This window comes from Sceloporus occidentalis, unplaced genomic scaffold (genome assembly GCF_023333645.1).
Source record: "Sceloporus occidentalis isolate IW3139 unplaced genomic scaffold, rSceOcc1.0.p SCAF_59, whole genome shotgun sequence".
In the NCBI taxonomy this organism is placed as follows: Eukaryota; Metazoa; Chordata; class Lepidosauria; order Squamata; family Phrynosomatidae; genus Sceloporus; species Sceloporus occidentalis.
Genome location: NW_028317039.1, coordinates 3,937,496 through 3,963,582, shown reverse-complemented (window position 1 = coordinate 3,963,582; position 26,087 = coordinate 3,937,496). Strand labels below are relative to the sequence as shown.

At 39.9% G+C, this 26,087-nt stretch overlaps 1 protein-coding gene across 1 annotated transcript in view; it reads right to left on the bottom strand.

The window, feature by feature from the left end:
- Positions 1–517: 517 nt before the first annotated feature.
- The window catches only part of LOC149287568 (bone morphogenetic protein receptor type-2-like), a 43,028-nt gene continuing 17,458 nt past the window's right edge, over positions 518–26,087 (bottom strand). Inside the window, exons 4-14 of the mRNA XM_089492763.1 lie at positions 12,455–12,565; positions 12,050–12,141; positions 11,387–11,617; positions 9,431–9,545; positions 8,552–8,712; positions 6,939–7,086; positions 4,762–4,898; positions 3,957–4,129; positions 1,860–3,109; positions 1,146–1,148; positions 518–768 (exon numbers count right to left, since the gene is read on the bottom strand). Coding sequence (XP_089348889.1) covers positions 518–768; positions 1,146–1,148; positions 1,860–3,109; positions 3,957–4,129; positions 4,762–4,898; positions 6,939–7,086; positions 8,552–8,712; positions 9,431–9,545; positions 11,387–11,617; positions 12,050–12,141; positions 12,455–12,565 — 2,672 coding nt within the window. The remainder of the gene's footprint in view (positions 769–1,145; positions 1,149–1,859; positions 3,110–3,956; positions 4,130–4,761; positions 4,899–6,938; positions 7,087–8,551; positions 8,713–9,430; positions 9,546–11,386; positions 11,618–12,049; positions 12,142–12,454; positions 12,566–26,087) is intronic.

Sequence of the window (26,087 nt, the reverse complement as noted above, 5' to 3'; positions counted from 1 at the left end):
CTAGATTTCTTAGGGTCTTAGAGACCTTATGACCAGCAATGCTGGTTATTGTTGAATGAAAATATCCTCATGGTGAAATATTTCATTTTTTCTTTGTTAAATATATATGTTGTTATAAATCATGTTGTGGGCAGATTAAAAACTTGATCAATATTACATAAAAAGGTGCAGACATATTTAACACAAAAAGAACAATAAGAATAATGAAAATAAAAAATAAAAAAACATGGAAGCATAAGCATTTTTGTGTTTACTCTGCATAGCTGAAATCCGTTGAACCTTTAGTTAGTTTTGTAGGATCCGTCAATATGTTGCTTTGCAATCAATTGATGGGAATCTCCAGAACTGTTGAGGTTAAAAAGCAAGTCCTGTACAAAATTGATGATAAAAAGATGTTTTGTCCCCTCTGTCATCTGCTCATTGAATGATAAGACCAAAAGAAAAAAAACCACCATGTTTTTGTAGGCTTTCAAACAAATAATAATAATAAAAAAAAATAAAAAAAAATGCTGAACATTTACAAGCAGCTCATCCTGGCATCCTTTGAAAGGGCAGAGGTGGAGGTGCCCCCATCTATAAGATAAACAGCTGTGCTGGACTTTGAATGACTGAAGCTTTCACCGCTCCCATTGTTGTTGACTTCACAGTCCTGGTGTTCTGTGGGAATAGCCCAAGTAGATGGGCGCCACCGCTTGAGGGAGTATGGCGTTTTCACTCGCTTCTTAATTTTTTCACCTGAGCCAGGTCGGGTGTCTGATAGTGTCTCACCTACACAGAGCAGAAAAGAAAAATATTTTTTATATATATATATATATATATATATATATATATATATATATATATATACACACACACATACACACCACAAAGAATGGCTTGGGGCACAATATTGAAATATTAACAATAAAACCCACTGAAGATCTAGCAGATCCATTCGGTATAAAAATAAGATTTGTGAACGCCCTTATAGATAAATCAAGTATGGCTATTCAAGACAGTGCTGCCTCCAGCCTTCAACTTTTATTCTAGTTTCCAGATCACGTGTAAATAATATAGAGAGTTCACAAAAAATGCCCAGACCCCTGTCACAGTGCAGAGGAAATGTCCCTTTTTTTCCGCTTTTGTAGATTTACGTGTAATAAAACATCCTAAGTAATTAACACAAAAACTAAGTCAAGCAACCTAAAAATAGCATAGGTTAATTAAAATAAAAATGTATTAAAAAAACTCCACAGGAGTGCAGATTTTCTGGCAGCCAGCTACAACTAGAGATCAAATAGAATATCAAATTTTTCTCAGGGGCATATTAACAATGGGGGAAAAGTGCCATTTACCCTAGGGCCACTGGTGGCCAGGGGACCCTAATTGCTGCTGTGTCGTTTTTATAGTTCCCTGCATTGCAAAGGAACACAGTGCCTGTTGTGCTGTGTGATGCCAGGGCCCAGATGGGACTTCTTTAGTGCACAGGGTTCCTCTTCCCCAGCAGGTTTTCACACAGGGATATATACAGACCCCATTTTGGAGTATGATCAACGATAACAAAGAGGGCTCCCTGCATTCTGTCATTATGACAAGATTACCCTTACACGTAGAAGGGAAGAAGCTCCTTACACGTAGAGTGGAAGCTACATAGCTCTCTGCTTATAAGGAAAAGGCAAATTTCAGAGGTGCTGTAAATGAGTCAGCTGGGGAGATCAAAGTTCTCTTTTGTAACCGGCCCATTTGTTTTTGTAGCAGACGACCTGCCATCAAACTGCTGCTTGATACATCTCTGCAGCTGATACTACTGGTATGATTTCTTTTACGCTCAATAGACCGTTACATTGATTGCAATGGCAAGCTATCGACATTAGACTTACGTGTGCCGCAGTTATCCATAATACTGGACGTTGATGACAAATCCAGAGAGTTTGGTCTCTGTGCTCTTCTTGTCTGACGCTGCCTGGGCTCTACAGGAGCATTCTGTGGAGCTGTACTTTGAGATATACTTTGTGTGCTGTTGTTATTGTTGTTTGAGTTCACATGAGTACTCTCCACAGGGTGCTCCCTCCTTTCCACCAGTCGATCTAAGACAGACTCGTCCTGTCCAACCTGCTGCTCTCGTCTGAGCAAGGGCTCATTCTCATCTGGGCTTGAGTTGATATTCAAACGACTATCCTCCCCTCTGAACTGATTTTGAAGGATCTCTTGAGCCCTGTGGGCCACGGAATTGGTGCTGGAGATTAATGCAGAGTTAGAGTGCTGGGCTGTGGGCCCCTGAGAGTTCACATAGCCTGTCCTGCCCCCTGTTGCTGTGGTTATTGTTACCACGTGTGGTTCTGCAGCACTCACCGTGTTCATTTTAGCTACCCCTGTCTCAACATGTTTCAAGTTAGATTTGTGCTTGCTCCCAAATTTCAGCCTGGAGTCTTTGCTTGAGTTTTTAGAGTTCAGTGGGAGGCTGGTAGGTCTCTTGGGAAGATTCTGCTGCTTAGGAAGAGGATATATTTGTGTTGTGTGAACATCTGGCACAAGACAAGCATGGCCATTCCCAGCTTGGGTGAAATCAGGATGCCCTGTTGACTCCACAGCAAGTTTTATCAATGGGTAAAACAGATTGGAGCTAGTACTGCTCAAGGGATCAGGTCCACTGAACTGCTTGAGGGAATGCTCCATAAGGTTCTCATCAGAGCTCTCCTTGAGATTTTTATCTACTTCCTTTGGATCTAACTTGTTAGTCTCTAGGTCTTCCTCAGTTAGCTGCAAACAAACAGGAGTGGGCCCTGTTTGCTGCAACCCATGTACATCTTCTGAATACTGGGCCTCTGATATCGTAGTCATACCAGTACTTGGTGTAAGTCCAGTGGTGTTGGTAGTTGTAGTGTTGGTTGATAAGCTGGTGACACTAGTTTCTGGGCTCGGTAGGCGTGCCTGAGCCTGTTGCCTTTCATAGTTAATAGAGTTCCTGTTCTTTTCACCAGTGATGAGAGGAGTACTAGACATTGAAGTCTCAGATGAGATATTCTTCACAATGTTGTCTGTGTTGTGTACTGAATCTTCAATATAGGAGGATGAGGAGTAATCTGGATATGGCCCAATCTTGGGGACCCTCCGACTTTGTGATAGGTTACTTTGAGGACATAAAAAGGAAAATAATGTAAAAAAAAAAAAAAAGGTATGGACAATATTAGCAAAACAGAGATAAAATAAGAAAAGGCAAGCATTTATCTATTAAAAGGATAACTTTCACTTCCTAGCCTTTGGCATAAGTAGATTTATTGCAGCTCTATGTCCTTTTTGTGGCTGCACATTTCCCTGTCCTGAAGTTCTCTCCCTTCTCCTTATCCCACTCAAACAATGGCAGTCAGTAACGTAAAAAAGGATGAAGATTAGGTAATTCGTAGGAATCATGAAGCTCCCAAGAAAAAAAAATTTACCTTTCAAAGACAACGTTTTATACCATAAAATCTCAGGTATAATAGTCACCTGTGTATAATATTTGGGTATAACTTTAAACTCAATTTTATACGAAAAAATGAAGTACCTATGTATAATATGCTCCCACCAGTTTAGGATACTCAGTGACCTAAAGAGTCTTTAATCATTGATCATCTAACAAGTTATTGGGTAAAAAATTGCTAAAAATAAATATTGTGAAATCAAAAAAATCTGTAACCACTATCAGATCACTTGTTAAGCGACAAGTTTAGGCCACTGACATTGATCAGTAAAATTAAGAATCTGACCTAATCAGAGAATAACGTATGTAATACATTTTTTTTAAATAATATCAAAATGTGTGTGTTTGTAACAGAACAACAATGCCTAAATGCACAACAGAAAATGCATTTATACATTGACTATACAAAGGCTTGGTGAAGCCCTGCCCAAACCCTACACACCTAAAGGCAAAGTTAGCCCTTTTTGGTGATTTTAAATCCTGGGATATGCTGGTGTCTCCCTGCACTAGTACACACCGCTCATTCTGTACTACTGTGGAGGTTGGGTTGATCGTTGGGCTCACAGACTTGTTTCTCTCCCAGATCATCATGAGTTCGGCCATCCTTTCCTCAGCACACTGTGCAGTCAGCCGAGCTTCTGCGTCCTGATCCCAGCAATCATCAATAGTCTCCTTCAGTGACCTAACAGCCTGGTTTCATTTAAAGGCATAAGATTGTCACACATAACACTTACTGAATGTAAAATAAACTGCATAGAATTGAAAAAGATTCTACACTGAGTTTTTTTTTTTATTATTTAGCTTATGATTCCATCTATATGTTTTTGATTTTTTCACATTCCTCTTTAGGATGCATAATTATATCTTAGTTAAGTCAAACTAATTGTATACCACCCTTAACTAAATACCTATAAAACGTAACTTTATGAAAAGATTTATCAAAGATCTGTTTTTTTTTTTATCTTAAAAATTACAGGAGTGGTATATAGGATTACATGGTGTTGTGGGTTACTATATATTTTAGTCAAAACATTAGACATAGAATTGTTTACAATGACTACAACCTTAATCTCACCCTACTGAACAGTGCTGTCAACCATAGTGTTATCTGTGCGTACAGGTTTTAAAATAAGGAAAGACCAGTTTAGGTAGCAGAAAAGGGGTCTAATGCTTTAATTAGTGTGTACCCTGTAACATTATGATACAACACACTGGATGTGGAGCAGATATGGGCTCTAGTAGGGTGTTACCTACAAGTACATATTGGATCATAATTGTTTCTAATTCTACAATAGGGCTTTTAACATGGTGCCTGCTCTTACCAAGCTGTTCTCTTTCCAGGCCTCTGGGAATTTTGGTCTCTGCTTCTCTCTGGATACCAACACCTGCATATCCTCAAATGTAGGGTGGTTTCCTGCTTCAGGTTGGAAGGCCATTTGGTATTCTGGAACAGATTCCCCTGCACAATGCAGACATTGAAAAAAGGATATTTGTTTATTAACGCAATGTAACGTAGTTATTCTTCCTTGACCGACAAGAAGAAGGTGTTATACTATGTAAAGTGGCAAGAAAAATTGAACCCTTTAGAATTACCACCATTTATGTATAAATTTGCCTTAAAATATGATATGATCTTCACGTAAATTACAATAATGAACAAACATAATCTGCTTTCACTAATAACACACAAATTATTATATAACACACAAAATATGTTCTTGTTCATACTGAATACATCACTCAAATTCGCAGTGTGGGTTGGAAAAAGATTTTGAACCCCTAGGCTAATCAGTTCAACGAAAGCTAATTGGAGTCAGGAGTTAGCAAACTTGGAGCCCAATGAATAAAACTGGATTAGAGGTGTGTTTTAGAGCTACTTTGACATAAAAAAACTCAAACATTTTTAATTTGCTATTCTTAAGATGCATAGGGTGATGTGAACCGTGCCTCACAAAAAAAGAACTCTCAGAAGACCTATAATAAAGAAGTGTGGATTTACATAAAGCTGGAAAGGGTTACAAAGTAACTCGTCAACCCACAGTTTAAAAATGAAATTGTTATAAAATTGTTTATAAATGGAGACAATTTAGTACTTTGGCTACCCTAGAAGTGGGTGCTCAGCCAAGATGACTTCAATTGCACAACACAGCAATTGTTGCCAAATTAGAAAGAGCTACAAAACTGGATTTTTTTGCCTTCTTTTGGATCAACAGCAATTAACAGATGTGGGAAAGGCTGAACTTGGTGGACGCATGTCTTTTTTCAGCCTATGTAACTATGTAACAGCTAAAGGCTTGGAGTAATAATTGGAACTGGTTAACATCCCTGTTCATGAGTCTATCATACATAAAACATTGAACAGGCATGGGGTCCATGGCAGGACACGACAAAGAAAGCCGATGCTCTTCAAGAAAGCATTGCTGCATGCTTGAAGTTTGCCAAAGAGCACCTTGATACTCCACAATGCTACTGGGAAAATGTTTTCTGGACTGATGAAACTAATGTTGAATTGTTCGGGAAGAATATACAGCAGTATCTATGGCGTAAAAAGGGCACCACATACCAACATGAAAACATCCCAGTGGTGAATAGAACATCATGATTTTGGGCTGCTTTGCTGCCTCTGGGCCTTTACAGCTTATCATCATAGAGGGAACAATGAATTCCCAAGTTTATTAAGGTATTATACAGGATAATGTCAGGATGACTGCCAGTTGAAGGTCAGTAGAAGTTGCAGAGTGGTGCAGCAGGACAATGACCCTAAACATTGCAGTAACTACTACAAAATGGCTTAAAAAAGAAAATCTCCTTTTGGAGTGGCCCAATCAGAGCCCAAACCTTAACTCATTAAAGATGCTGTGGAATGACCTCAAGAGAGCCATTCACACCAGACATCCTAAGAATATGGCTGAGCTTTTGCAGTTTGATGTTGTTAAACCAGACACTGTGAATGTTTAATGGATGTGTTCAATAAAGACATGAAAGATTATCATTGTTTGTGTGTCATTAGCCTAATACTTGCTATACTTGTGACTTAGATGTAGATCAGATCACATCTAATGGACAATTTATAACAACCTTTGCTTTTTGTTTTATTTGCCATCAGCTGTACTAAGTTACTTATGTTAAACCTTGTTGCCTGCTAAAGACTCACAGTAATCATCTGGTCCACTGAGATGTGACTAAATGCTTGCTTGACTCAGATATAAAAATGATAAGTATCAATATGCATATTGAAGAAATAACAATAATAGGTCTAACCATAAGATGGCAGTGTGCTTTCAAAAATCAATTTATTTTCACACAGAAAAAAACTAAAGAAAATCAGTTCATTTCATTCCCTAAACTTCCAAATGTTCCATAAGATGCTAGTATATACAGAAAAGGCTACAATGTATTGGTCCTACATTTACATGTATACTATTTAACAGTAGTGCAGGCTGAACACAATCTTGCAAGCGGTTTGCTTAAAAATATGTGCACTTAAGCAAGTCCATACCAGGGAAGAGGTCTGTGCATCTCATGAAGATTTCCCAGTAGATTAAACCAAGAGCGTACATATCCACTTGTTTCAGAGCAGACTCACAATCCCTCAGGTTAACAGCTCCTTCTAGGACTTCAGGGGCCATATAGCGTATAGTTCCAACCTACAGCAATAACACACCAACACAGTTATTTTACAGTTATGTTTTGTTTTTTTATATCCTAGTCTGAGCGCAACCAAATCATTCAAAATTGATTTAAAAACATGTGTTCAGACAAATATATATATATTTCCTGGTTTATCTGTGGTACTGTAATAAAGTAATCTGAGTACTTCCAAAACTAAAATGTAAAAATAAAATATACAGCTGCCTCATTAATGGTGTCCAGAGGTGGGTTTAAATAGCTTGAGAGTCTCTTTTGGGTTAAAATGCAGAGCAGTCCCACTGATTCAGCTCTTGGTAAGCAATGTAGCCATGAAAACTAAGACAGGACTCGCCAAACTGGGGCCGGAAAAGCAATATATGGCCCTATTGTGTGATGGAACCCCCAATATTTATACTTTTAAATAGTATTTACTGGGTATACACTAAATTCTTGCTTTTTTTTAAGTAACTCTTGGGACTCTGCTTCGTCCCAATATACAATGGCTTGAAAAAGGTCTGTGAGCACAAAACCATCACCTGCATTATGCTGGAATAAATTACCATTTTCGCTGTGCCCTTTTTCTGGTAGATATTTTAGTATTTGATTTAAAGCTTAAAGCTTTTCACAATATAATCATGTGTCTCATTCGGGAAAAGCATCAATGCAGCACTGAAACACAAAATACGCCAAAGCACACCACGAAAACCAGCAGGGGTGTAATGCATGGAAGTGTATCACAAAGCAAAGGCATATTACGCTGGATTCAATGCTGGAGTTAAATCCATTTACATTACATTTTCTCTATAGAGCAGCAGCTGATTTCATAGTGCTATTACAATAGGGAGAGTGAGAATTAACGATAATATAACACTTGTCTATTACATTAACACACATTAAGCCTTACTGGTTCTTGTGAATTTATCATCTATTATGACAACTAACCAAATAGTAATCCTTACAAAGATTGCAATGGGAAAAATAGATTAAAAACAGGTATATTGACCTGGATTTAGTTCATTCTTTTATGTTCCACAAAAAGAAGGAATGGTAGCCCATGTTCAGGACAATAAAAAAAAGAGTATAACACTTGGCAAGCAGAATTATGGATATACAAATATTACTTAAATATGCGCACTGGTGTTTGAGCACCATGGCTCCTGATCGTAAGCAAAATATGAGACTTTGAGCCCATACAAGCTAAAACAGAATTGAGTCAATTATTACCACACACAGGCATTCCAAAACAATCAATAAGTAAGCCCAGTAATATACTATATGCATATATAAAATATAAAATGTAAATACAATAGTGCCTGGGCTTTAGCCCTATTAGACACTCCTCCTACAAAGCATGACAAACACAGCCCCAGGATGAATTTTGCTCTAGCATTAAGATGGGATGAACGTGTTTCTGAATGTCTAACACAAATTGTAGTCTTGGTTTGACATGCAGGGAATTGAAAATTATGCAACAACTCTCACCTCACTGATGGCTGCATTATCTTCATCTCCTGGCCTGACTAGCCTGTTTCCTGTGAGTCTCATGGAGAGGCCAAAGTCACTGATCGCACAGGTTCCATCATTTTTCACTAGCACATTACGGCTATTGAGATCACGGTGGGAAATTGCCGGCTTGTAGTGATCTGTAATAATTCATAGACATTGTTTTTATGTTTGAGAAGTAACATCAATATCCTGCATTTATCATCCTTTGGCCTTCTATATACGTTTTTCCTTAGTTAGTCATCACTTCTAAAACTCTGTCACTGTTTGGCATTAAAATATTTTATGAGGCTGTGGAGGCATAACTATGCTTAGGAGGAGCTCATTTGAGAAAGATTTTGTTGCCTACCACAGCCTTTTCTACCACGTTTCATCTCTATAGCTTCAAATTGCCCTAATAAGAGTTGGAGTAGTCATCAGTCACTCAGCAGTTCTTAAAGTTAGGTCTATAATAAGTAGAACATAGCATATTACATAAGATATTTTATGAATTCATAGGTAAAACTACCCTTTATCAACAAAACTATTAAATGTTACTGTTATTACTATAGATAACATTATAGTGTATTCCAATAGTTTATACATAATGTCTTAATAAATATTCATATATTGTTCATCTGGCTTTAAGAAGCTACCAAAGAAGACTTTAGTTTTAATAAACTTGGTACAAAAGGGTATGAAATAGCCCAGCTTTTCTCTCCACCTTTAAACTAAAGATCTAAACATGAAGAGGTGGGATGTGCAACATCAAGCATTTCTTCATGCGTTATCAAAAAAGAACAAATATGCATCTTAAATCTGAATAAAAGGATTCATTAATCTCTGGTAATATTCAATTATTGCCTGTCATTAGCATACCCCCTCGTAGTAATTCCGTGTGTAGATATGCTAATCCTCTGGTTACAGAATGTGCCAGGCGGCAGGAGTTGAGCCAGTCACCGGTGTGAATGCTTAAATACTTGCACAGAGATCCCTGTAGGCACAAACAGAAGAACATTCTTTCCATGGCTAATGTACACAAATATAAAGAGATATGCTTTATATTTTAAATACGTTGACAGCTACAACTTTAATGCCATGTTTACTGTATACTAAATACAAAGACAGACAGGCAGAAAGATGCTCATAAAACTCCTCAGCCTAACCTTGTATATTTACAGAATCCAATCTTTGGAAATTAGCTCTTTTGGTGCCTCCCAACATTCAGTGTGGATCCTTACACTTATCTATCCTGCTTTACCGGTTTTTAATGGTTGATCCAAAAATCCCTGAAGTTTTACAGTGTAACTTTATTGTGGCAGTCTCAACAGAATTATTTTTAGTATTAATTAGAGCCTTTTACATAATAATGGATAATACGCGGCACCACCCTGTTTAAGTATGCAGCACTGAGATTAACGTCATGTCTTTTGTTATATTCTACGTGATTTGGCAGCCTGGGTATACACTAGGGGATTGGCCCCAACAGATAAACAGCAGACATGCCAAGCTCTTAGAGTTTGGCATGTTTAATTTTCCTTTATATATACATCAGTTGTAGTGAACAAAAAAAATATGTACTTTAGATGTGGGAAAATAATAATGTAAACAGGAAATTTTCAAGATTACCCTTTATTTTACTAGAATACTTCTGCACATTTAATGCTTTCGTGAAAGCCATTTTAAGGTTTTTAAGCTCAAGCAACTTGATGAAATCCAACTATGATTATTTCTGTTGGCGATGATTGAAAAAAGCAACTAAATCCTGCCAGCATAAAGTGTGCAATTCCATTAACATCACTTAGCACAATGTAGATGGATATTTGTTTGCTAACATTTGAACAAGAAGGTTTCTGTAATGTATTTAAGCAAACAAAAAAAGCATTTCTTTAAATCAAATGCGTTGGAATTCTTATTAATTTGAATTAAATGAATATTCATGTTAAATATATTGGATTATTTTACAATAAAATATGTAAGCCCTCCTACTCTTTCATGCACCACATCATATGCTTTTATCATAGAAACATTATAGCATTTAGCTGTCTCCAGAGGGTGCTGGCAACATAGTCTGTCTAGATGACTTCTGAGCATGTACAATGTGCCACCGGGCCCACTGATAAACCTAGCAGAAAGGTCAAAATGACTGATGGAAGGAGACAACCATTTATGAAGCATTGCAAGACAGACCAGATGTTTGTACAAATGACTAGCCCATCATGGATGCCCTTTTTTTAGTACTGTATAAACCTATATTGAATACCACTAAGAGGATGGATCCTATTGTATCATTGAAATGCTTGCTGGTGGTGTTTACTTGCTCTGGACAACATGAGAAAATAAAACTAAATGTCTGGGGGAATATTTAATATTTATGTTAAACAATACTGGCATATGGTAATAATGATTTACATCAGTTTCTTGACCAGTCAAAAACAATAATTAAATCAGGAGGATGTTTCATAGAGATTTAATTATATTAACTTCACTGTAACTGGTTGGTTACGTATATCCTGGATAAGTTAATTGAAATAAAAACATCTATTTGTTACAGGTCTCCTATTAGCGCTTCTGTTTAAAATTGTTAATTGTTGGACCTTTCTTAGATTACAATGTATTTTTAAATAAGCTTGTTTTGAATAAAAAACCTGGTTAGAGAGACTTCTGTTTTTGACACAGTTTTACATTTTCTCAGAAAACATATCTAATATTCAAATATTATATAAAAAAACCTTCATTTATTTAGGCTGAAAGCTGCTACAACTACAGCAATTCTCAGATGTAGTAGTTTGTAAATGCTGAGAACATCCAACGATCACCACCAGCTAAACTTACATTTGCATAGTATTCCATTACTAGATGATATTCCAAACGCCCATCCGAAGACACTCTTTCATCTGCAACGATGAAGTGGGCGATATTATCATGCTCTAACATGGGGGTTCGGTAAATACTCCTTTCGTTGATGAAATTCTGGCGATTGTTGAAAGAGAATACTTTCACTGCCACAGGGCGCTCATCGAGAGATCCTTTATACACTGAGCCATAACGACCCCGGCCTATGAGCTGGAAATAGAGATTATGGGATGGGAATACATTAGGCACCACTCTGACAAACACCACAGGTAGGTTATTTATGTTTAACACAGTGTGTCTGACAGCAATTAAGATAAAATACATTTGCAATTTGCATTGAAAGGCTCCAAACTTGAGTTACAGCTATTCCAATAAGGACTTTTGTTACAATAAATACCAAAATGTTGGCCAAGGAGCATTACAAAAAGATTATATGTCTAATTTTTTATATTGTCTGTGTTGCTTACCCAGTTCTGAAAAAGTTATGTTATAATAAGCCATTTTAAAAAGTTGCAAATATACAAAATCAACTAAATATTTGCGATAGCCTGACTTTGCCAATTAATGAAGTTTTAACATTTAATTACCCGAAAAATATAGTATTTAATGTGTTTGAGTACTTTGTGAACAGGCGCCTATTACCTCTAGCAATTTCAGATTGTCCAGATCTAAAGACGGTTCTGAGGTTGCAGTCTCCATCATATTCATACTGTGAAGACCCTGCTTCCGGTTTCCTAGGAGACGAGCAATATGTGTCACCACTAGACCAACACAAGAATAACAAACACAACAGACTGGAACACTAAAAAATATTGAATATGAAGGAAACAATGATGTTCAGCAATGGAGGAACTTACTCTTCAGGGGCAGCGTACACAGATTTACAACAAATGCACAGCACACTACTAAACTCTTTTGTGCGCACAAATAGCCCACACAGGAAATTATATATATATATACACAAAGGTGGATCAATCAGGGTTTTAAACATTCACAAAGGCCAATGAGATCCTGCAGCCATGAATTTTAGAAGACATTGTATTATACCTCCAAATATCCTGTATACGAAGAAAAATACAGCTATCAGCACAGCCATTACTGAGACAGAAGCCAGGGCAATTGTTATCGTCATCTCACGGTGAAACCAGCCAGTTGGACCTATGAAATGAAAAACAAACATGATGAAAGGAAATATCTCTGTGATTATACCGGTACAATATTATTCATAATACAACGATCTCTGAATTAGTCACTTGAGAGACAATTGTAGGTCACACTAAAAGTAATTACCCCCTAAATCTAATAAATGATTTTACCACCCTTGGCGGCAACAAGTGCAATCAAACATCTGCGATAACTGGCAATAAGTCTTTTACACCACTGTGGAGGAATTTTGGCCCACTCTTCTTGACAGAATTGTTTTCATTCAGCCCCATTGGAAAGGTTTTGAGCACGAACTGCCATTTTAAGGTCATGCCACAGCATCTCAATCAGACTCAAGTCAGGATTTAGACCAGGCCACTCAAAAACCTTCATTTTGTTTCTTTCGACCCATTCAGAGGGGTACATGCTTGTGGGCTTCGGTGAATTGTCCTGCTGCATAACCCAACTGCGCTTCAGCTTTAGGTCACAAACAGATAGCTGGACATTTTCATTCAGGATTTTCTGGTTAATGGTTCCATAAATTATGGCAAGTCACCCAGGTCCTCAAGCAGCAAAGCAGCCCCACCGCCATATTTGCCTGTTGGTATGATGTTCTTAGTGTGGAATGCTATGTTATCTTTACGCCAAATATAACAGGACTCATGTCTACCAAAAATGTCCAATTTTGAAATCATCAGGGCACAGAATATTATCCCAAAAGTCTTGGGGATGATCAAGATGATTTTTTAACAAATGTGAGGTGACAATCTTTTGTGTTCCTTTCGGTCATGAGTGGTTTTTGCCTTGCAACTCTCCTATTGATGCAATTTTTGCATCTCTGTCTTATTGTGGAATTGTGAACACTGACACTGAGACAAGCGAGACCTGCATTTCTTTACATGTTACATGTTGGTAGGCCTGCCACTCCTTCACCACTGTTTAAAGTTTTCTCCATTTGTAGATAATCACTCTCACTGTGGTTCCCTGGGGTCTCAGAGCCTTTCAGACCGATAAATGTCAATGACTGTTTCTCATTGGTTCTTGAATTTCTCACTGCATCATGTGCTGATTTTTTAGACCCTTTAGCCTACTTCACTTTGCAAGACTGGTTCTATTTAATTGATTTTGTGTTTCCTTGAGTTATCTTTATCTACCGTATTGGCTCGATGATAGTCTGCACACGATTATAGGCCGCGCACTTAAAGTTTGGTGCTATTTTAAAGAACAAAAATATGCCCCTCTGCTCCCCTGATATGCCACTCTGCCCCACAGACCCCCTAGATATGACACTCTGCTCTCCTGATATGCCACTCTGCCTCCCACATATGCCAATCTGCTCCCCTGATATGCCACTCTGCCCCCCCAACTTACCAATGCATCCCCAGACTCTCTGATGTCAAGCAGGGGCAGCAGTGGATGCCTGCGCGATGCACGTAGACAACCTCTGCTGCTGCTCGCCACTTTCGCCGGGGCTTCTATGCTGGGATTCTGTCATAGAAGTCCCAGCCGAAGCGCCAGTAACAGCGGAAGTTGTCTGCACGCACTGCACCAGCTGCCAGAGTCCCCTGCAGTGCTGCAGGAAATCCTCATCTCTGGCAGCCGGTGAACGTCTGCGCGATGCACTCAGACAACCTCCGCTCCTGCTGGCCACTGGGGCTTTTATGGTGGAGCACCGGAAGGTCATGTAACGCTGGCGCTCCTTCATAGAAGCCCCGGCAGAAGTGCTGGCAGCAGCAGAGGTTGTCTGCGTACACTGCACAGAAGTCCTCCGGCTGCCAGAGAGGAGGAATAAGGTCTCCTGCAGCGCTAAATGAAAAGAAAAAAAACACCTGCCCGGCGCCTGGAACTGCATGTCCCGGGCAATAGGAATTGCGCATCCCTGTGCTAAACCCTGATTATAGGCCGCACCACCACTTTAAAGACTTAAAGTCTAGGAAAAAAGTGCGGCCTAAAATCGGGCCAATATGGTAATATTTAAATTAGTTTGATGATCTGTAACAAAGTGTAACAAATATGCAAAAATGCAAGAAACCGAGAAGGGGGCAAATATTTTTCTTTACAGCACTGTATATATCAAAAAATAAATGTAGCTTTTATAAATCAGTAGACTAGCGAAAGTTCATCAACATGAACATATGTTTCTAAACTTTTTAAATTACACTTTTCATTTGTGTTTCAAATTAGCTTTAACAATCAATAAAACACAAATATCAAATCACACCTATATTAATGGAAGTAACTGACATTAAAGGTAAGTCATTCGGTTTTTAACCATTGACTTATAACTATGGGTATATAAGATATCATACATTTGAGCGGTTTATAAAGCTGGCTTCAAATCATTTTGAAAACAATTATACATACAATCGGGTATGTAAACCTGAACAAAATGTTATATTTAAGCAAACACAATTTCTTATGAGTTTTGTTACCATAAAAAACAACAAATATTCAGAACTTTTAGAAAAATAAGGGCATGTGATCTTGAAAGGTGTGAATAAGAAAAACTGGTTACGTCATACATTTCTTTATAGAGACAAAAAACACTATTGTTATGAAAATATATTTAATTCTCTGATAAAAATACCTACGCAAGCAAACTTGTGCCTCAATGTTATTCCAAAACAAAAAATCCTTGAAAATGTCACTGTGGTATGAGGAAGGAAAAGGAGGGAATGGGTAATCTGGCTGTAAAATAAGTGTTTGTATTGCAGGAGGCCCCCATTACAGACCGCGACAACAGTAAAGTAGTGAACGACAAGCACTTTCGGCTCCAGACTGTTCGGCTTTGCCCCTTTCAAAAATCCAGAATTAATACTGAGGTAATAGTGAAAAAGGAAATTTGTTTGAGGTTCAGTGCCAGTCAATTGATATATATATATATATATATATATATATTTCTATTTCTGTGTGTATATACATAACATATTGACATCAGAGCCTGTTATATCACCCAGGGATATGATATAAACAATAGTGCTCAGGAATGTTAAACACATGCCTAGTTTGCTTGCAGCAAAATTGTTTTCTATGGAAAAAAAAAATTGTGAAATGTGAATAATAATGGGAATTTTTTTTAAAGATTACAAATTTATTAGTTTGTCTTAGTCTGTCAATAATAATTGGGATAAATTGACTGTTACAGTTTTAAACCAAGTAAGACTTCTCATTTAACTGGAATATTTTGTGTCTCGGCTCTTCAAATTAGACTATTTCTAAAACCAATATGAATCAAAATGTTGCCCAACTAAAATAAAGATGAATGTTAAAATGACAGGTGACGGAATGTTCTATTAATTAATCCATGCTTTACACATATACTTGAATATACATAATATTTGTGTGTCTTTTTCTAAGATCATTGTTGTGGTCTTAGGCAGGGGAGTGGTGCTTAGCCACACCCACTACCTGCCTTATTCCCCTCCCCTCCCAATCAATTTAATTATACATGGGGCTAGCCACACCCTCTCATTAAGCCACTCCATCAGAAGGGGAGAACTCTGGGTAGCCTGTTCTCTGAAGTTCCCAGGTATGCTTGGAGTTCCTTAAGCCTACAACAGATCCCTGGTAAACTCGCTTAATGTTGTAAACCAAACTACCTGGTCCTTCACGTGATATAAACTTTGGTAAAGAGGGCTAGGAAGTGTTTCCTTAAATGGGTAAACTTAAGTGCCCCAATTCTTTTTACACAAGTGGACTCATTTTACAAGGCAGTGCAGTCAGTTGTATAGTTAAATATGGACTGTGTATCCTATTTCGACAAAATAACATGATTAACTCCTCTTGGTGCCATTTTTAAGGGGGGCTGGCTAGGAAAAATTTCACATTTAAAAGGACCCTGAAATGAAGCACTGAAATTGCTATCTGGCAATCATTATTACTATTATGGTAATCATTATACTAAAGAAAAATGTTATTTGCAGCAGCACTACAAATGGGGTGGATATAACCAATCACAAATTTGTATTCATTTATGAAAATAAATATCTTGGCATTGTGATAGTGTTTTTATTTTGCCGAATATAATATCATAAAAAATCTGGTTATTGTGTTTGGAGGAGACAAGTTACAGACTGGAACCTTAGGCAGGCCCAGTCCACTGACCAAAGAGTGTCTCACTTAAGTCAGTCAGTGATGCTGATTTTAAATGACCGATGAAGTAACATGGTTTGATCATGTAACATGGTGTGTTCCAGATGTCTAAGTACCAATGGTAGAAATAAACAGATTATTAAGCACTCCAGCAGAGTGACATTGATGCTTTATTACATCATCAAAGGAATGGCAGCACAGAGTCCTTATCAACCTTGATAAAGGTGTTAAGCTATCTAGTCCTTTGATAGGTAAGAATTTTTGTCATGCTACTGGAGTGCTGCATAATCTTTTTTTGTCTGATGTTAGAGTAGGTGGTGGGCCCTATAAGCCATGTCACCCACTTGGTCTGCTTTTGATTTGTATTTTGTGTATCAACATGATATTGACTATCGAGGCTAGGCAATCAATACTGATAAGTAAACTCGTCTTAATTCCAACCCTTTCAAGGTAACAACTGTTTTTCAACAAGTCTTTTCCTTCATTAAAGAAATGTGTAAATAAATTCATGCTAACCTAAGTAGTTGTAGATGACAAACTGTCTTCCCTGCTTTCAATCTTATACATACATGTTTTTTAGGATGCCCTTCCATACTGCATGTTCTTGAGGGGATCCTAATAATTCCATGAAGGCGATGACTTTCCCTGGACCACATCTTAAATACTGACTATAACTTAAGCCTTTTATTGGCAATCTGTGTCATTGTTTCAAGGTATTTTTACTGTTAACCTCATAGCTGAGGTCTGTTTCTCAAAGTGCCAACTTAACAAAAGTGTAGTAATGAGATAACGTGGAATAAATGTGCACATTTCGAGAGTGTATACCTTTACCCATGGTATATACCGTATTGGCTCGAATATAGGCCGCACTTTTTCCCCCCACTTTAAGTCTTTAAAGTGGGGGTGCGGCCTATATTCGGGGTCTAGCGCCCGACGCCCGGGACATGCAGTCCCGGGCGCCGGGCAGGCAGCGGGGTTAGGATACAGATCCCCCGCAGCGGTGCAGGGGACCTGCATCCTACTCCCCGATACGCTCAGACAGCCTCCCCTGCCAGCACTTCCCACGGGGGGGGGGGGTGCCGGCACGGGAGGTTGTCTAAGCGCATCGTGCGGACCGTCCGCACGATGCGTTTTACCTCTGCCGGGGGCACTTACCGGAGCAGACTCCCGGGTGTCTTGCGGGGCCGGCGGGGGACATCTACGCAATACGCGTATGCAACTTCTGGTGCCGGCACCGGAAGTTGTATACGCGTATTGCGTAGATGTCCCCCGCCGGCCCCGGAAGACACCCGGGAGTCTGCTCTGGTAAATCGGGGGGGGGGGGGCAGAGGAGGACAGTGGCAGCATATCTCGGGGGGGGGAGGACAGTGGCAGCATATCTCGGGGGGGGGGGGACAGTGGTAGCGTATCTCGGGGATGGAGGACAGTGGCAGCATATCTCGGGGGGGGAGTGTGACAGGGCCAGGCTAGCTGGCTCATGTGTCATATGAAGTTTAGCCGGGTCACGGAGCACTTTTGTGTCCGGTTCTGTATACTGTGACCCGGTAATATATTATATTGTGTTTATTGTGTAAGCGGCCCAGAGACTGATGTGGATTCAGCCCCAGCCTTCAAAGAGACGATCCTATAATCTGGCTGGGGCTCTTAATCAGCCAACACAGCCCTGTCTGCCCAGACGGCACCCGCACTACAGGGGGGATAACACAGGTGGGGGAACCCATTGTATTCTGTAATCCCCTCACCTGATACATCCCCTGTATACTGATGGGATTTGTGATGGGATGTGGCTGATGGGATTGGGGGTTGGGTTCGGTACACATTGCATTGAGATTGTATATAAGTTCTGTGTGTTTGTAATAAAGAGAGTTCTTCTTGGTTTACTACGAATGGTGGTCTGGATGATCCGTGGATAGCTGAGTGCTATCCGTACGAGGGACTGACTGGTGATTCCTCAGCCCTCAAACAGGGGTACCCAGCCTTGGGTACGGTGACCCTGTAACAGGGAGGACAGTGGCAGCATATCTCGGGGGGGGGAGTGGCAGCATATCTCGGGGGGGGGGGACAGAGTGGTAGCATGTTTTTTTGGTGCTTTTTTAAAGAAAAAAACTTTTTCTTTAAAAAAGCACCAAACTTTTAGGGTGCAGCCTATATACGGGGGCGGCCTATATCCGAGCCAATACGGTACCTAAAGTTGTTTTTTTATTATTTTAATTTGCAAACACTGTTACATAGGTTAATTAGTGCCTACAAGAATTATACAAAGATGCTGAGAATTTCAATAGCAATATAAAGAATATTAAAAAGAGATCTAGCACGGTGGCATAATTCCTTTAGTGTTGATGTAAGACAAGTTCCAACTTCATGTTCTGCATCCTATAAATCTAGGTAAGGAAAATTCTGTTCCAAAATGAGTGCAAACATTTTCACTATGAAAGATGAAACATGCTAAAAATGTACTTCTACAGAACCTAAGATCCCACAACATTAAGAAAGTAGTTATATTTTATAATGGATACAAAAAACAATGATGATATTTCCTAGAAATAGTTTTTCTGTTTTTTATTCCTTGGTGTGGCATGCTCTCCAAACGGACCTGAGAGCAAATTATACTCCGGATACAGAAACTAAACCTAATATGTCTGGCACTGTGTCCAAGCAAGGGAATGATGGGAGAGAACAAACCTCAACTATTTTTTTTTTTCTATAAAAGTAGAACATGAACGATTGATTTGAAAACCTGAGATATTTTTTTTGGCCTCTAAAGAGTCTCATGGAAACAAGACTATAAAATATAAAAAATAAGGTGATTTCTGACCCTCAACCTATAGTCCCTCAACTATAGAATTGATTGTATATAAGGAAGATGGTTTGCCATTTACCCCAAAATAAGATACTGGGTGCATCTCTAAACTAGGTTGGTTATACAGGAAGACTTTAAGTGATGTAAAACAAGAATACATTCACATAAATAGCTAAGTCATAAATACACTTACATAGTTTAATTATATATATATATATATATATATATATATATATATATATACACTGTATATTTTTACTTTTTTGTTTTTCTAGACTCCAGGGCAAACACTAGAAAGCTTTATACTGACTTAAGATGTAGTTCTCTTGGGAGAGCATCATACAAATGCTGCTAGTCTAGCCTGTAAATAATAATAATAATGATAATATTTATACTAGTCATTTAAAAGGAGAAAGAAATATACAACCGGGATACCGAATATGGAGAGGTATCTGGATTAGAACAATAGGCTCTTTTTACCCTAGCATCCTTATTGATCATCTGAATTTGTACATGAAAGAAATTAAATGTTTCCCAACTGAGACAATTCATTTCTTTTTTTATCTGCTTAATTCATTCCTAGCCGTTGATTCATAAAGTCATCTCTTTCTATGCCAGACTTGAGACTGCCGAGTTATTTTTCTTTTCAGACTGATGTGCCTCCTATGTGTGTGTGTTTTTCCCTTATGGCCTAACAGGTTGTGAGGAAGTTAAACCAGGCTCCTCTTCAACACTCAGTACATCCACTTATGTAGTGTCCTATTTCACAAATGATACTATATACTCCTAAACCTTTTGATGTTTTGTTTTTTAACCCCTTAAGGACCAGGCTGACTTTTACCCCAAAAATCTTTTACTCATCCAAAAAAGCTAATGAAAAAACCTACTAAATATATTCTACTATTTGTCCTGAGTTTAGAAATACCCAATGTTTTTATGTTTTTTTGCTTTTTTCTGCACGTTATGGAGCATTAAGTACAAGTAGCGTTTTGCTATTTCAAAACCATTTTTTCCAAATCTGGTAATTCTTCCCCCATGTGCCATTTCGGGTATCTTTGAAGCCGGCCAATGCAATTTACCCCATCAAATCATATATTTTTGAAAACTAGACACCCCAAGGTATTTCAAATGCTAGAATTTTAACTCTTTCCATGCACTAATTCTACCACCAGTCTTTGTCAAACTTTGTGGTAGTCATTTATTTTGTGTTTTTTATCGCTAAAATTGCTCTTCAGGTATGGATTTACAGCTCCTGGTATACATCACTTTCAAACAACACCCGAATATGTGTTCAGCAACATCTCCCGAGTACAGTCATACCCCCCATGCATGGGTTTGTCGGGTTGTTTGGGAGGTAAAACGCCACATTTAGGAAGTGCACATTTTTTAACTTGGAACTTTTACATCTGGTCATTCTGCCCCCATGTCCTAATAGGACCATCTTTGAAGCCGGCTAATTCAATTTACCCCATCAAACCATATATTTTTGAAAACTAGACGCCCCAAGGTATTTCAAATGCTAGTATTTTAACCCTTTCCACGCATGAGATTCTACCACCAGCCTTTGCCACACTTTGTGTTAGTATTTTTTTTTTTTTCACACAAATTGTACTTTGGGTATAAATTTATAGCTCCAGGTATACGTCACTATCAAACAACACCCTAATATGTGTTCAGGAACATCTCCCGAGTTCAGTCATACCCCACATGTATGGGTTTGTCTGGTGTTTGGGGTTAAAATGCCACATTTGGGAAGTGCGCTTTTTTCCCCTATTTTGGTCAGTTTGTGCCTATGCCCTATCTTTGAGCCTGGCCACTACAATTTACCTCATAAAACCATATATTTTTGAAAACTAGACACCCCAAGGTACTTAAAATGGTAGTATTTAACCCTTTCCATGCATCAGATTCTACCACCAGCCTTTGCCACACTTTGTGGTAGTATTTTTTTTTTTTCACACAAATTGTACTTTGGGTATAAATTTATAGCTCCAGGTATACGTCACTATCAAACAACACCCTAATATGTGTTCAGGAACATCTCCCGAGTTCAGTCATACCCCACATGTATGGGTTTGTCTGGTGTTTGGGGTTAAAATGCCACATTTTGGAAGTGCGCTTTTTTTCCCCCCATTTCGGTCAGTCTGTGCCTATGCCCTATCTTTGAGCCCGGCCACTCCAATTTACCCCATCAAACCATACATTTTTTTAAATTAGACATCCCTTGGGTATTTGAAATGCTTTTATTAAAATTTTTCCATGTCAGGATTTTTGGGAAGATACAGTGCTAATTTTAGCACTTGCTCATAATAATAAACTTTATTTTTTTATTTTATTTATTTTACTCTTTTTGGACTTTTTTTTTACATTTTGCTGGAACTGGATAGTTCCTCTGATGCATAATAATTTTTAAATGTTACCATGTTTTTTTTTAAGCTTTTTCTTTTTTTTTTGTAATTTTTTTTTTAAATATTTTACTAATCACATAGTGATTAGAAAGCTGGGCTCCATTGACTTGTATGGTTGAATGCAGTACCTGTATTCAACCTGCAAGTGGAGCCAGAGTTCTCTAGAGGGTCTGGAGACCGTCTAGCGAACTTTTTCAACTTTTTTTTTTTTTTTTTTGCGGGCCGCCGCCATCTTGCGGATGGCGAAGACTGCGTGCAGCTGCGGCTGTGACCGCTCTCCGGAGCGGTCACAGCCCATCCAAAGGTAAGTGTTTGGTGTCGCTGGATGCCTCCTGATCGAGGCATTCCAGCGACACCATTGATGTTTAGGAGGTGATCGTTGATCGCCTCCTAAACGCTTTTAAAACGGGCGTCCGCCACCATACAATGTATGGCGGATGTTGACGCCCCGGGGAGGGGCCAGACATGGCCCATCATGCCGATCTCGGTGTTGCTGAATGCCTCGACACCGAGGCATTACAGCAACACCGTTTAAGCTTAGAAAGTGATTGTTGATCACTTTCTAAGCTTGTTTAAGTCTCATGACGTGTCAGGCAAGTCATAGGTCGTTAAGTGACCGTTTTGCATGACGTGCCTGACCCGGCAATGGACGTTAAGGGGTTAAATAAATTAGTTGAGACAGCTAATGAAAGGAAACGGAGATGCTCTTTATGTTCCTAAATTGCATGTGTTAAAAAGTTTAATTGTGTTTCCTTAGACATCAATCAGATTGTGATATGCTACCTGTCTTCAAGGTATGCTGGTGTCTGTCTGTAAGCAAATAATTCAGTGGACTCATCACCACGAGGAGTGTCGAAATTTAGTTTCATACAAAGGCCAATTTGATTATTTTTTTTTTTTTATTCTATTAAAACCACTTTCCACAAAGACAGCAATTTTATATCAGTCTGAAACCCATTTGGGACCTTATTGTTCTATGGAGTTGGCTGAATAAAAGAAATATATGAAGGCTTACACAGACTATATATTTTTTACTACTACAAGAGATTATTGTGTGTTAGCATGCAGGCATAATAGTGTTTTCTTAAAGTGGGGGGATACATTCTAAAACACAAACTTGCTATACTGTATAAAATAGTAGACAATATTTTATCATAACCAAAAGTGTTATCATGATGGTCTCTTTTCTTCCATTATTTTAAGTAGGGCTGAAACAACGAATCGATAAAATCGATAATAATCGATAACGGAAATCGTTGTCAACGATTTCCGTTATCGATTAATCGAGTGATCGATTCGTTGTTGGAGCACTCGGCTCCTTTTACTTACCTCCGCGAGCGTTCCCCGCTTCCGCTGCACTCTCCGCCTTCTTTTAGTTGCGTGTGGCTCCGTTCGCACAGAGCGGTTCGCTCTGTGCGAGTGGCTCCGTTCGCACAGAGCGGTTCGCTCTGTGCGAGTGGCTCCGTTCGCACAGAGCGCTTCGCTCTGTGCGAGTGGCTCCGTTCGCACAGAGCGATTCGCGGGGGTGGGGGTGGGGTTTCAGGGGATGCAGGGCAGAGTGGGGGTGAGGGGGCAGGCCAGGGTAGGAGACTGAGTGCAGGGCAGAGTGGGGGTGGGGATGCAGGGCAGGGTGTGAGTGTGGGGGCAGGGCAGGAGACTGGGTGCAGGGCAGAGTTGGATACTGGGTGCAGGGCAGAGTTGGAGACTGGGTGCAGGGCAGAGTGGGTGCAGGGTGTGAGTGTGGGTGCAGGGCAGAGTGGGTGCAGGGTGTGAGTGTGGGTGCAGGGCGTGAGTGTGGGGGCAGGGCAGAATGTGGGGGCAGGGCTGGGTGCAGGGCAGAGTTGGAGACTGGGTGCAGGGGCACAGTGCAAAGTACTGGGTGCAAAGTGCCAGGGCTGGGTGCAAAGTGCCAGGGCTGGGTGCAAAGTGCCAGGGCTGGGTGCAAAGTGCCAGGGTGCAAAGTTCTGGGTGCAAAGTGCCAGGGCTGGGGCAAAGTGCTGGGTGCAAAGTGCCGGGTGCAAAGTGCCAGGGCTGGGTGCAAAGTGCTGGGTGCAAAGTGCTGGGTGCAAAGTGCTGGGTGCAAAGTGCCAGGGCTGGGGCAAAGTGCTGGGTGCAAAGTGCCAGGGCTGGGTGCAAAGTGCCGGGTGCAAAGTGCTGGGTGCAAAGTGCCAGGGGTGGGGCAAAGTGCTGGGTGCAAAGTGCTGGGTGCAAAGTGCCAGGGGTGGGGCAAAGTGCTGGGTGCAAAGTGCTGGGTGCAAAGTGCCAGGGCTGGGGCAAAGTGCTGGGTGCAAAGTGCCAGGACTGGGTGCAAAGTGCCGGGTGCAAAGTGCTGGGTGCAAAGTGCTGGGTGCAAAGTGCCAGGGCTGGGGCAAAGTTTCTTGAACAGTAATAGTCCACCTCTTTTCAGAATGTTTGGGGTTATTTTGTTTCATAAATATTGTGTTTGGGTTTTTGTACTTTGAACATATTGTTTTTTTATTACATCATAACAAAATAAGAATGTTAATGTAAATTTTAAGTTGTTTTTTAACATCCAGTTCATTAAATTTTAAATAAACAAAAAATTTGCATATTGTTTTTTTTTATCCGATTAATCGATTAATCGAAAAAATAATCGGCCAACTAATCGATTATTAAAATAATCGTTAGTTGCAGCCCTAATTTTAAGACACTAAAAACTATTTTTCCATTTGAGAATGGTTGGCCAATGAACCAATCTCTACAGCCACAGTAGACAATGGAAACAAATAACTAGATTACAAAAGAAGAAAAAAAAAAGTTTTTATCTGTCATCATTCCTATGTATGATGAGACTTCACGCAGTTGAGAAATGAATGCATTGCAGCAGACTGTGACCGAGATAATGCAAATACCAATATTGTTTCAGTACTGTAAAACAAGGAGCAGACTTATCATCCCTGAAGTCTGTTTGATTTTTGAAATTATTGTGAATGATGGCTACAAAGGTAAGCATACAACTTTACGTAATCACAGCACAACCACCATTTCCTGAGATAGAGGGTAAATAAGAAGCTTATGTTACAGACAATAATGTTCCATTGAACAGCAATACATAAATAAGTGATTTGCCATTACAGGGGGGTGATGTATAAAAAGTGATACTGGTGCAAATCTAAAAAGTAACCATACCACCCTAGCAAGTACCGTATTTGCTCGATTATAAGACGAGGTTTTTTTCAGAGCAAATGCTCTGAAAAATACCCCTCGTCTTCTAATCGGGGTCGTCTTCTAATCAGACCTCAAATAGAGTCTGATTAGGAGACTAAGATCCAGATCCCCCGCACCGCTGCAGGGGACCTGGATCCTCCTGTCTCACCCCCCCCCCCCCCATCATACACACACTTACCGGTGCTTCCTGCTGTATTGCCGGGGCAGCGGGTTGACGTCTACGCGATCTGCGTAGACAACGTCCGCTGCAGCCGGAAGGAGGTGTGGCTAGCAGCGGGGGTTGTCTGCGTCCGTCGCGCAAACCTTCCCCGACTGTCAGAGATCAGAGTTCCCCGCACCGGTGCGGGGAACTCTGATCTCTGACAGCCGGGGAAAGTATACCCGACGGACGGATACAAACCCCCGCTGCCAACTCCACCTCCTTCCGGCTGCAGCAGAAGGCGACGTCAACCCGCTGCCCCGGCTGGAAGCACCGGTAAGAGAGGGCTGAGAGGGGAGGGGAGGGGAGAGTGTGTGTGTGTGTGTGTGTTAGTTAAATGGGGGTATAGGGTGTGTGTGTGTGTGTGTGTGTGTGTGTGTGTGTTAAATGGGGGCATAGGGCATTTCTGGAGTGGCGTTAAGGGGGCATTTAATAGAGCACTCTGCCTCCTGAAATGCCTTATACACCTATATGCCACTCTGCCCCATAATATGCATTTTAACCCCCTAAATGCCAGAGTGGCATATAGGGGTATAAGGCATTTCTGGAGGCAGAGTGCTCTATACAATGCCTTTTAACTCCCTTAATGCCACTCTGCCTCCTGAAATGCCTTATACCTCCCTATATGCCACTCTGCCCCATAATATGCATTTTAACCCCCTAAATGCCAGAATGGGATATAGGGGTATAAGGCATTTCTGGAGGCAGAGTGGCATATAGGGGTATAAGGCATTTCTGGAGGCAGAGTGGCACATAGGGGGTCAAAAGGCATACCATGGGGCACAGTGGCATATAGAGGGTTAAAAGGCATATCATGGGCCACAGTGCCATATTGGAGTGGCAAGCCTG